The following is a 13248-nucleotide window of genomic DNA, read 5'->3' on the forward strand; positions in this document are numbered from 1 at the left end:
AGAACAATAATGACCTGCCCTAGTTTGGCAGAAACTATTTACAGATTGTACAAACCTACAAAGAAATACAGGCCGCCCTATAGTGGGGAACCTATAAGCACACATGGGATATAACCTTTACATGCCAGTTGTACATATCCTCAGGAGTAGCTAAGAATATACTGGCCAAATTATGGTATAGATAGAGCTAAACCCCCAGTACATCTAAGAGAAGGTACCCTTACTAAGCGTGCATAAATAAATAATATCCTCTTGAGTGTACTATAAAGCAGAGTCTCATGAAGGAAACAGGGCAGGCCACTACCCTAAAGCCATCCTCAGACTTGCTGCTTACTTGAGCAAGGGAGAGAATACTGCGGAAACCCCTATAATAGTCAATGAGATCTATTAGTACAGAACTACATAAGGCTGTCCTGTGGGGATATTAAACCCTCCTAGATATAAGATAGAGGAAAATCCACAGTGTTTCAACCATTGGGATGATCATATCACCCAATTCTAAAGACACAGCAACCACTCAAAAACTCATAGAGATAGAATTACACCATCACCACACAACTGGAAGAGATATGTTGACCTTTACGAGCTGGGGGGGGGGGGAAACTATTTACAGTCTGGGACAGAGAGAAACCGTTATAATTATCCTACCAAGTAAGCTTCTAGCCCCTTTAGTGGCAGGTATTGCTTAGCGGATAATATTATCAGTCACTGTGACTGAACGTCAAACCACTATGACTCCCTTACTAGCCCCATAGTGGCGGGAAGACTGCTAAGTGGAAAAATATAATACCAGTCACATGCAGTATGATAGATGAGAGATTTGATGCCAGTGCATAAACAACCTCAGTCCAGTGCAGCATAAAAGGAGTAAGTAACCCCCTGAAGTCCAACTAATCCCTTCATAAACTGCAGGCAATTTAATGAAAACCTTCTCTTTTAGGCAACAAGCCATTGGAGGAGGAAGGGTGGGACTTACCCCGCTTCTGTCCTTCCTGAGGAGACCTGCAACACAAGGAAGATCAGTGTAACTAACACATTTTGCCAGTAAAGGAGGATATCATGGTTATCTGGAGGATGCATGGGAACTTCCCTGCAATATCCAGAAGCTAACATATACCAATACTCTATTAAGATAATTACATGGCTTTACAACTCCCCTGTCCTCTCTTGCAGGAAACAATCAATTGAGGACAATGAAATCAGAATCTTTAGCAGAGCACCTCTCTCTGCCTACCTCAATGAGATTATTATTATTATCATTTATTTGTATAGCGCCACCAAATTCCGTAGCGCTGGGTACAGTGATAGTGGTATACAATGAAAAAGATTTGTGATAAAATACAAAACATAACAAAACTAAAAAAATCTAGTACAGGAGGAAGAGGGCCCTGCTCCGGAGAGCTCACAGTCTATAGGTGTAGGGTGCAGAGACATAAGGTTGGGGTAGCTTGTCACATCGGTTGTAGTTGCAGCAGTGAGTCAGACAGTTCATGTATTAGTTTGGTTCGGATGCGGGATGGAGGAGAGATGGTAAGCCTCTCTGAATAGGTGAGTTTTCAAGGAGCGTCTGAAGCTATACAAGGTTGGAGACAGTCTAATGGAGCGGGGTAGGGAGTTCCAGAGGACAGGAGCAGCACGTGCGAAGTCTTGGAGGCGGGAGTGGGACGTAGAGATAACAGGAGTGTAGAGACGTAGGTCAGAGGTTGATCGAAGAGGACGGGATGGGGAATATTTCACAATGAGAGAGGAAATATAGTTGGGAGTTAGACTGTTGAGTGCTTTGTAGGTTAGGGTTAATACTTTAAATTGTATTCTGGAGTGTATGGGGAGCCAGTGTAGAGACTGGCAGAGCGGAGCAGCTGATGTAGATTGTCGACTTAGGTAGATGAGTCTAGCAGAAGCATTCATAATAGATTGGAGGGAGGAGAGGTGGTGTTTTGGAAGGCCATTTAGTAGTAGACTGAAATAATCAATGCGTGACAAAATGAGGGAATGAATAAGTATTTTTTGTAGTTTTTTGAGTAGGGAAGGGACGAATTCTGGAAATGTTGCGTAGGTGTGAACGGCAGGATTTGGTAAGCGCTTGTATATGTGGGTTGAATGAGTTCTGAGTCTAGTGTGACCCCAAGACAGCAGACCTGGGTTGAGGTATTGAGAATAGAGTCTCCAACCATCAGAGAAATATCAGGTTTTGTATGTCTTGAAGAGGGGGGATAAAAAGCAGCTCAGTTTTGGACAGATTGAGTTGGAGGTAGTGTGAAGACATCCAAGAGAAAATTTGAAGAGAGACAGTCAGAAATCTGGTTGAGTAAAGAGGGAGAGATATCAGGAGAGGAAAGATAGATTTGGGTATCATCAGCATATAAGTGGTACTGGAATCCAAAGGAGGCTATAAGTTTTCCAAGGCAGGATGTATAAAGAGAGAAAAGCAAGGTTTGACAGATATGATGCAAACCAGGAGAGGGCTGTGTCTCGGATGCCAAATGAATGTAGTATTTTTAGGAGGAGATGATGGTCAACTGTGTCAATAGATGCGGACAGGTCAAGAAGAATTAGTAAGGAGTAATGGCCTTTTGCTTTAGCTGATAACAGGTCCTTTGTTACTTTAGCAAGAGTGGATTCTGTTGAGTGTTTAGGGCGGAAACCAGATTGTAGTGGATCAAGTAAGAAGTTAGTTGTGAGAAATTGAGTTAGCCGATTATAGACTAGTCGTTCCAATAATTTTGAAGCAAAGGGAAGTAAGGAGATTGGTCGATAATTAGAAGGCATGGAGGGGTCAAGCAAGGGCTTTTTTAGGATTGGTATGATTGACGCATGCTTGAAAGTGTCAGGAAATGTGCCAGCAGTGAGAGATTGGTTAAAGAGATGAGTTAGGGTAGGGGTTAGTGAAGCAGAGAGAGAGGGAATAAGTTATGAAGGAATAGGGTCAAGTGGGCAGGTTGTGAGATGAGCCAAGGATAGGAGTGCAGGTACTTCTTCCTCTGTTACAGGAGGGAAGTAGCATTGATTTTTGTTAATCGAAGGGATGGGTAGGATTGCTGGGTTTGAGGGGTGTGAGGTGCAGATCTCTTTTCTAATGGTGTCAATTTTATTTTTGAAGTGATCAGCAATAATTTGAGCAGTGAGGTTGGTAGTGGGCGGGGGGGGGGGGGCAGGCGGACATAGAAGGGAGTTAAAGGAAGAGAACAGTTTTCTGGGGTTGGATGCATGAGATGACACAAGGGAGGAGAAATAGATTTGTTTGGCCAGGCTGAGTGCAGAGTTGTAGGACTTAAGGGTGAATTTATAATGTTGGAAATCAGCACAGGTGCATGATTTCCTCCACTGCCATTCAGCAGCCCGTGAGCATCGCTGAAGATATCTGGTCTTTTTTAGTGTGCCACGGTTGCCGTCGAGTGATTGATGTACGTCAAAGAGTGGAGGGTGCAGTTTTGTCAAGTGTTGATTTTAGTGCTGAATTATACTGTAGAGTCACGAGGTTTAGACAAGAGAGGGATGAAATGTCAGAGAGCAGAGGACTCAGTTGAGTGGAAAAGTCTGTGAGATCCAAGTCATTTAAATTCCTGTAAGGTAGCAGTTTTTTGGGGGCTTGCAAAGATGTAGCAGGTAGAGTAAGAGAGATTTGTGAACACCAGGTCTATGGAGTTGCCTTCACAGTGTGTTGGAGATGTTGTCCACTGGGACAGGCCTAAAGAGGTGGTAAGGGATAGAAGTTTTGAGGCAGCAGGCATCTTAGGCTTATCAAGGGGTATGTTGAAGTCCCCTAAGATGAGAGAAGGGACATTACAAGAGAGAAAATGTGGAAGCCAGGCTTCAAAGTGGTCCAGAAATTGTGATGCTGGGCCAGGGGGCTGATAGATAACTGCAACACGAAGAGCTATAGGTGAGAAAAGGCGGATAGTGTGAACTTCAAAAGATGAGAAGGAAAGAGAGGGGGGTGAAGGAATGCAGTGAAAGGTACTGTGTGGAGACAGGAAAATTCCTACTCCTCCTCCTTGTTTGTCTCCAGGCCTGGGAGTGTGACTGAAGTGCAGGCCACCATAGGACAGAGAGGCTACAGCAGTTGTGTTAGAGGAGGAAAGCCAAGTTTCAGTGAGGGCTAACAAGTTAAGTGAACATGAAATAAATTGGTTGTGAATAGATGTAAGCTTATTGCATACAGAGCGTGCATTTCAAAGGGCACATGAGAATTGGGGTGTACTAATAGAGGTGCAGTTAATGAGGTTTAGAGGGTTACGTGGGCAAGGTGTATGAGGTGTCATTTGGGGTAGTGATCTGAGGGAAGCAGAGGGTGGACCTGGGTTAGGCGAGACATCCCTAGCTACAAGAAGAAGAAAGCTGGTTAGTGAAAGGAGATGAGAATGTGTCTTATGTGAGTGTTTAAGTTTAGGATTAGTGAGGTATGGCTGGCTGAGGGATGTGAGATAGGAATAGAGTTAATGTGTGTTGTAGAGGGGGGAAGGTAGAAGAGAAGGAGAAATATGAATGTTCTGAGTGCTGTTTGTGAATGGAAGAGCTGTGACTTTAAGGAGAGGGGAGGAAAAGGTTAATGCAGACATTAGAAAGTGTAGCATATTTAGCATTTAATTGTGGGAATTTGAAAAGTACTTATCTCTGTTGTCCACTCCTTTGTCTCACTCCGTTGTTATAACTCTCTCTACACTTATGAACTAGCACACTTAGACAACTACACACATGCAGTACTGCACTGATATAACAAGCTAAGCTTGATGGAACAAGCTGGGGATATTCAATTTAAAGGTAATAACAGTCACATGATCCTAATTAGCAAAGGTCATATATTAGAGCAAGATCAAACAAGGCATAAACAAACATTGCAGATGGCACCTTTCTTATCAAACTGGAAGACAGAGAAAAGAAAGCTTTTTTTTTAAGGTAATAGAGACATACCAGAGATACATAAAGATTTGTAGGGGGGATAAGCAGTTATAATATGTGATGAAGGGTTAGAATGGAGTCCTTATGCACATACCAGAGATAGATAAAGATGAGATGAGGCAAAGAACTACTAAGAGGGTAGGGGAAGTGGGAGGGATATTTAATGTTTTGCTTGGGGGGTGTTTGCTTCCTCCTGGTGGCCAGGTAAAGTATTTCCCTAGGTTATGAATGTTTTCATGGACTCTCACTGCCATTAGAAGGAAATAGAATAAGTGTTGTAAGGGGTTGGATGATATTTGCGACCACATATATAAAAAAAATGATCAATTATTGTAAACTTTTCCATCTATTTTCTATGGGACACTTAATTCAAAATTAAACTGTGATCACATCATTTTAAGAATCTTTCCAATTTACTTCCATTATCACTCAAAGGGTATAACTAGTCTGTTATTGGCTGATGTTTGTCACATAACACATGGAGCTGGCAAGTGTGAGAAAAAATAAATTTGCCAGAAAACAAAAATTGTGAAATTCAGAGTAAGTGTTATTGCATTGTCTTTTAATTATGCACGTTAATTATGCAATTCTACTGTATTTAGCGGTCCTTTAAGGTTTACTCTCTCAGCTGCCAACAAGTACTCCATGGTTGAGAAGTATTAGTAATCAAGTAATTTTGATGTTTTAAGTACAGTTTTCATGGTAGGTGCAATAACTCACTGTAGCATGTGTTCTTCTTTCAGAGTATGTTTTTTTGTTTTACAATACAACATGCTTTAACATGCCCAAAGTGCTTATTCTGCCTTGTTTTATAATAATAGAATACTAAGGTATATTGATTTTGATAGTTCCCATGCAAACTACTGAATTGAATGCTGTGATATCACAAGTCCTTTAGCAAAATTGGAACTATAATTTATTTTTAACAGTGTTTTAACACATGCTAGAAGTGTAATTCCAAAAAAAGAATTGTACTTCCAAAGAAAAAATTGTATTGTGTTTCCAAAAAAAAAAGGTGTAATTCCAAAAAAAGCAGACTTTACTTCCAATAAACAAAATTGTACTTCCAAGAAAAAGAATTGTATTTGTAATTAAAATGTTGTATTCTGCAAACAAATTGTATTCAGATTTGTATTCATATGTCACAATTTATGTACAATGATAAGAAAAAAATCAGTCACACTTGCCTTTTTGACAGCAATCTTATTCCATAGAAGAGACCTTGATGTGGTCCTGGGCCTATCACCATTTGGCCAAAATCTGTAACTAACTCTTCCATTTTGCTTTTAATCTAGATGTATGCTTCCAAGAGAGTGCCAGACTTTCTATGTGTTGTGTATATACAGTAAATATATATATATATATATATATATATATATATATATATATATATATATATATATATATATATAAATGCTCCAGTAAGTGCTAGTTATTATATAGTTGTGCATGGCTGTCTCTGAGTATCCTACATTTATAATGGAGAGTGCTCTTTGTTGCTTGAAATTATACAGGTACAAATGTCCAAATCCAGAATTCCAAAATCCAGACTTTTTCATTAATATTTTTTTAATAAAATTATAAAAAATTGTCATTTTACCTCACCAGTAAGTCACAATCTACTCTACCTTCATCATTAATTTGCTTTGAAAATGCTAGTCTATAGTTATTAAAACAGCAAATATTACAGTACTATGGGTTAGATTACACGTGGAGCGCTAAATTATCACGTGCCCGTCTGTAAATGGAAAAAGTGCCTGGTTATTGCTACATGAGCTGGAGGTAGCAATTAGCGCACTAAAAATGAACCAGAGATCAAAATAGAGGGCAGTAAAGTTTTTAATTAAAAACAAAAGTATAATTTTTTTAAATTAAAAACAACTGCACTAAACAGTTTTGGGGGTCTAAAGTTGGTGGGAGTGGGGTGTTAGAAAAAAAACAGCACTGAAAAGTGCATTTACATTGCGGTCTATGAGAACAGTGTGTTCCCAGTAAATATATATGTATATGACTATATACCGTACATATATATTTATGTGTTAATAATACACATATTAACATATAAATATATATGTATATAATCATATATATAGATATTTACTGCTGCCATCGCCGCGCTACTTACCCCCTCCGTAGCTTGAGGTCTCTGATGGCATCAGAACAAGGCTCCCTTTAGAGCCTATGGAAGCGCACTCTTGCGAGCGCAATGCTACCCAGCAATTGCTGTTAACTTGTAATACCAGCGCACATTAGCGTACACTGGTATCACAAAGTGGATCGCTAATATCGCTTTCTTTAGCGCTCTGCTTGTTATCTGACCCTCTGTATATAAAAATATTAAAACTAAAATAAAACTACCTTAAAGGGACACTGTACCCACATTTTTTCTTTCATGATTCAGATAGAGCATGACATTTTAAGCAACTTTCTAATTTACTCCTGTTATCAAATTTTTTTTTTCTCTTGGTATCTTTATTTGAAATGCAAGAAAGTAAGTTTAGATGCCGGCCCATTTTTGTTGATCAACCTGGGTTGTTCTTGCTGATTGGTGGATAAACTCATCCACCAATAAAAAAGTGCTGTCCAGAGTTCTGAATAAAAAAAAAAGCTTAGATGTCGTCTTTTTAAAATAAAGATAGCAAGAGAACGAAGAAAATTGATAATAGGAATAATTAGAAAGTGGCTTAAAATTGCATGCTCTATCTGAATCATGAATGAAAAAATTTGGGTTCAGTGTCCCTTTAAGGTTGCATGTACAAACTGTATTATGACATGTAAATATTACCTAAATAATGTAAGATATTGTTGTTTACACTTGGTCCCATCCCCTCTTCCAAATGTCACATTTTACAGATGTAAATATACAACTATTCTGAAAACCAAAATATTCCTAAATCCAAAGTAGTTTGGTTAAAGGGTTTTCTACCTGTATATAAATAATTCTAAAAAATTATGTTTTTTTGGTTTCCAGTAAAGTACTTTTACTTTGATTAAGATTCTGTCTATCTATCTATCATCTATCTATCTATCTATCTATCTATCTATGTATCTATCTATCTATCTATCTATCTATCTATCTATCTATCTATCTATCTATATATCATATATTTATATATATACACATATTTTTTGTGGTGTGGTTGCACTCTCACCAACCATTTCCAACTGCCAGGGTGCTGTCTTGGATCATCCCACATAACTTAATATAAAGCACTTGCTTCTTTTATTAATGTGACGTTTCGGGATACAAACAATCAGAAGAAGGGATTGTTTGTATCCCGAAATGTCACATTAATAAAATAAATTTTTAAAGATGACTAAAGTCCAGCGAGTGCTTTATATGAAGTTATATATATATATATACACACAGGTATATATAAAATTAAGAGCTTTTTTTAGGAAATACGAGCAACGTCTTACCTTCCTTTACCCTAAGGTCTATGCTGCTTGAAGACTTGGGCTGGCCATTCACCATGGCTACACAAACGTATGCTCCCTCATCATCCTTTTGCACATTATGTATTGTAAATCCTTTTGTATCGCTGAATGATACATTTTGTTTATTTTTATCTTTCTTCTTGAGATAAACCTGATATATAGATGGATCAGTTATCAAGCAATCTATAGTAACATTTGAGTACTCTGTAGCAGCGATTCTTCCACGTGGTGCATACCAGTATTGCCGTGGATCTAGGAAAAGAAAGAATACTTAAAGTAGACTTAAAGTACTAAGTAATTATTTTATTGCTCTAACGTTTCATTTTTTATTTTCTTACTGCTTAGTATAAAGAGCTGTGAGTTTTGCCAGCGTATATAGTAAAAATGACAAATAGCCGTGTCACTCTTGTTTGTATTTCAGTGTGTCAGGCTGATAGCAAGAATGTATAGCTGTAGGTTAGGGTTCTACCTAAAAGAGACCTTGATGCAACACCTTTTTCTTTTACCTTAGCTGTGTGCATCTGAGCAAGTAATGTCGCTTTTGTGTGTTGTGTTTGATAGTTATATATGTTATATGTGATTTTTTCCCAATAGGACCCAGTCTTGTCTGCGGTTAAAGGGATACTAAACACAAATTTCTTCTTTAACGATACCAATAGCGCATGCAATTTTATGCTTTCTAATTTACTTATTACCAATTTTTCTTTGTTCTCTTGCTATCTTTATTTAAAAAGCAGGAATGTAACTCATAGGACCCAGCCAATTTTTGGTTCAGAACCAGGTTAAGCTTGCTTGTTTTGCTAAATGTAGCCACCAATAACCAAGCCCTATCCAGGGTGCTGAACCTAAAATGGGCTCCTAAGATTCCTGCTTTTTAAATAAAGATAGCAAGAAAACAAAGAAAAATTGAAGATAGGAGTAAATTAGAAAGTTGCTTAAATTTGCATGCTATTTCTGAATCATGAAAGAAAACATTTGGGTTTAGTATCCCTATAACTTCCTGAATCACTTGACATAAATTCAGTTTTCTGAGAGTACCAGGTATCACCTACACTTGTGAGTTTTTTGCAAATGGTACGGGACATGTCCCACTCTGGTTTAAGAGTCCACTATATGCCTAGGGGAGGTTACAAATAGCTGTGACACCTTGTTTGCATTTCAGTAAGTCTGACTGATAACTAGCATGTTGTATGGCTGTAGTTTAGGGACCCAGGTATGAAGAGGCCTTGAAGTTGTTCCTGGGTCTATTACCATTTGGACAAATATTGTAATAAAATGTAACAGCAGCATTTCATGCTTTTAATCTAACTCTATGCAAGTGCCAGCTGTCCTGTGTGCTGTGCTTGATATTTATGTATGATATTTCCCAATTGGACTCTGCACCTAGGCTTATCTGGGGCTAACTGTGTGAGTCACAGGGTGGAACCCAGCTTTCTAAGAGTGTCAGGTGAACACTCAGAGCAATGAGTTTTGCCAGTGACAGGAATTGTGTATCCTTTATGGTCTAAGAGTACAGTCTACTACAAAAAAAAAAAGAAAGAAAGAAAGAAAACAAAAAAAAAGGAAATTCAAATAAAAAACAAAAACAAAAAAAGCTGACATTACCACATGACTTTAGTTTCCCAATAAAAAGTTAAAGGCATAAAATTCTGAAATTAAACTCACCCTCCTAACAGTATTTAATAATATAATAATTTTTTTGGAGGGGTTTATTTTAGAATGGTAATGTTTAGACATTTGATTGGGAATATAAATGTGGACATTAAAGGGTCATGAAACTCAATTTTTTTCTTTCATGATTTAGATAGAGCATACAATTTTAAACAACTTTCCAGTTTACTTCTATTATCACATTTCCTTTGTTTTCTTGTTATCCATGGTTGAAAAGCAGGAAAGTAAGTTCAGGCATGTGCACATGTCTGGAGCACTATATGGCAGCAGTTTTGCAACAATGTTATACATTACCATGAGCACTAGATGGCAGCACTATTTCCTGTTATGTAGTGCTCCAGATATGTGCACGCTACCTATCGAGATATCTCTTCAAAAAAGAATAACAAGAGAATAAAGCAAAATTGATCAAAGAAGTAGATTGGAAATGTTTATAAATTATATTCTCTATCTGAATCATGAAAGAAAAAATTGAGTTTTATGTCCCTTTAACCTTTTAACGCCGTTATGCCGTTCTATTCCGTCATAATTACACTGGGCTTTAGTGCCGTTATGACGAAATAGAAAGTCATAACCGTTGGCTGTCCTAAAGCCAACTGCGCTTCTGATAATGTGATAGCGGTCTGGCGGGTGTGCCTAGCGTCACAGGGACGCCCCCCTGACCCAATCACATCATTGAAATCTTGTGATCGCATGCACGATCGCAGGATTTATTTTTTTTTACATCGGAACACAAATTAACCCTGTCATCAAAGGCTTAATGTGTTGTTGTTTTTTTTTTTTTTTGCCATTAGCTGTCTAATTATCAACACCTGTAAAATATTATCTGGTTCATTCATACTGACAATTGCTAAAAGCCTTTGCCAAGGCCAATATAATCGAGAGCCTTTGTTTATAATCTAGTTGCATCATCTTTCATTGTGTTTTTGTTTTGTTTCCAGAAATACAAAGGCTATGCTGTGTGATTTTATATTTGTATGTGCCTAAGCTGATGGATGCTCCCAGCTACTCTGGATAGTGCAGGATTGTCATGGGTTGAGTGGTCTGCTGCTGTCCCTCCTGTAGCTACTCTATTCAGGGAAAATGTCTTGGGTTCTAGGGACTAACCCAGCTTCTCCTATGAAACATTCAGGCTCTGCTCAATCTCACCCATGAGACACCAGCCCCGCCCACTGTATATGCCTCTCCTGCCACAACTTCGACCATAAAATTTGGGAGTTATAGTTTGTGGGATATGGACAATCCTTACCTTTTACAAACAAGTGCACTGATGTTGTCTTAGAAGCATTACCGTGGTTTTCCTCACATGTGTAGGTCCCAGTGTCACTGTATAAGGCTGCGCTAATTTGCACAACACTGCTGTTACCAATTAGTTTAACATGTTTCATTTGTGATTTGGTGAATGTTGTCCATTTCCCTGTGCCATTCCCCGAGCAGGTGAACTGTACCGATTCCCCTTTGCCTACAAGTTTGGTCCAAGTAGGTTCAATAACTGGAGTTCCTTTACCTTGTAAAAAATAAAAGTTAACAATGTAAAAAAAAAATATATATCAACCATGTAAAGAGGCTTCTCTCTGTTCATTAAAAAGTGTATTTAAAGGGACAGTCTAGTCAAAAATAAACTTTCATGATTCAGATAGGGCATGCAATTTTATACAATTTTCCAATTCACCTTTATAATCATTTTTACTTTGTTCTCTTGGTAGTCTTTGTTGAAAGCTAAACCTAGGTAGGCTCATATGCTAATTTCTAAACCTTGAAGGCCACCTCTTATTTTAATGCATTTGATATTTTTTCCCAGCTAAAGTGTGCTCATGCCTGTGGAGTTCTTTATGAGAGAGCACTGATTGGCTAAAATGCAAGTCTGTCAAAAGAACTGAGATAAGGAGGCAGTCTGCAGAGGCTTAGATACAAGGTAATCACAGAGGTAAAAAGGGGTTAGCAATGTAGGTTAGATAGAAATAGTGTAAGATCATCTGTTTACATCTCTTAAGTGAACATTTATAAGTGAGACACAACTAATTATACAAGACTGATACTCAATACTCACCACACTGCTGTTTACTAACTAACAAACTGCCTATTGATATCTGCTAAGGAATGCTGAGTTATCCTACTCTCTCTTCTGCCTTCAGGTATGTGAATTGGGTCCCTGCATTCAAATCCTGCCATGTTCCCTGTTTTTGTGTAATCTGTATTGCAAGCCTCTCTTTTGGTATGTGAATTGGGTCCCTGCATTCAAATCCTGCAATTTTCCCTGTTTTTGTGTCATCTGTATTACAAGCCTCTATTTTGGTATGTGAATTGGGTCCCTGCATTCAAATCCTGCCATTTTCCCTGTTTTTGTGTCATCTGTATTACAAGCCTCTCTTTTAGTATGTGAATTGGGTCCCTGCATTCAAATCCTGCCATTTTCTCTGTTTTTGTGTTGTCTGTATTGCAAGCCTCTCTTTTGGTATGTGAATTGGGTCCCTGCATTAAAATCCTGCCATTTTCCCCGTTTTTGTGTCATCTGTGATGTTCCAACCTTGCAAATACTTATTTTAATTCCTAAATTTATCATTTCAGTAATGGTTTAACCACAGCCTCCCCCAAATTCTATTGTCTGTTATTTTTAACTTATCTCACCCTGAATCAAATTTTCCCAATTGGCCTTTTGACTGTCTTTGATTAGGTCATTACCTAATTTATTGCATTCAGCAGAATGCTCTGGCCTATAAATTGAACAATGCTATGGAGAAAGCAATGAAGGGATTAGCAATGTGGGTTAGATAGCAATAGTGTAAGATCATCTGTTCACATCTCTTCAATGAACATTTATAAGTGAGGCACATCAAATTATACAAGAGTTGAACAAGGATTGGACAAGGGATAAGGCAAGTTCTGTTTTAATACTGAGTTTTATACACCGTCTGACTATTTTGTAAAAAATGCACAATAGCTTAATATCCCTTTTTGCCACCTTTTGGCTGTTTAACACACTACTTTACTCAATTACTCCTTACCCCTTCCCCTTACCACCTTCACTGCTCATTAGCACATCTCTCTTAACATCACCTTACTTTTGTATTCATGAACTTCACACATTCTTAAAGACTTTCTCTCCCCCTTGCAACTCATCACAAAAACAGTCTCACTACTGCAAATCCACATCTCATCTCATGTCACTCTCCCTCTTGCTCATACTAGCCGCTGGTGACATCTCCCCTAATCCTGGTCCCCCACAACTTCCTTGCCCTG

At 38.2% G+C, this 13248-nt stretch overlaps 1 protein-coding gene across 1 annotated transcript in view; it reads right to left on the bottom strand.

Annotated features, from left to right (window-relative positions):
* The window catches only part of CSF1R (colony stimulating factor 1 receptor), a 262226-nt gene that overhangs the window by 148092 nt on the left and 100886 nt on the right, over positions 1–13248 (bottom strand). The window contains exons 2-3 of the mRNA XM_053718651.1: positions 11258–11515; positions 8320–8589 (exon numbers count right to left, since the gene is read on the bottom strand). Coding sequence (XP_053574626.1) covers positions 8320–8589; positions 11258–11515 — 528 coding nt within the window. The remainder of the gene's footprint in view (positions 1–8319; positions 8590–11257; positions 11516–13248) is intronic.

Source organism: Bombina bombina, chromosome 6 (genome assembly GCF_027579735.1).
Source record: "Bombina bombina isolate aBomBom1 chromosome 6, aBomBom1.pri, whole genome shotgun sequence".
Classification (NCBI taxonomy): Eukaryota; Metazoa; Chordata; class Amphibia; order Anura; family Bombinatoridae; genus Bombina; species Bombina bombina.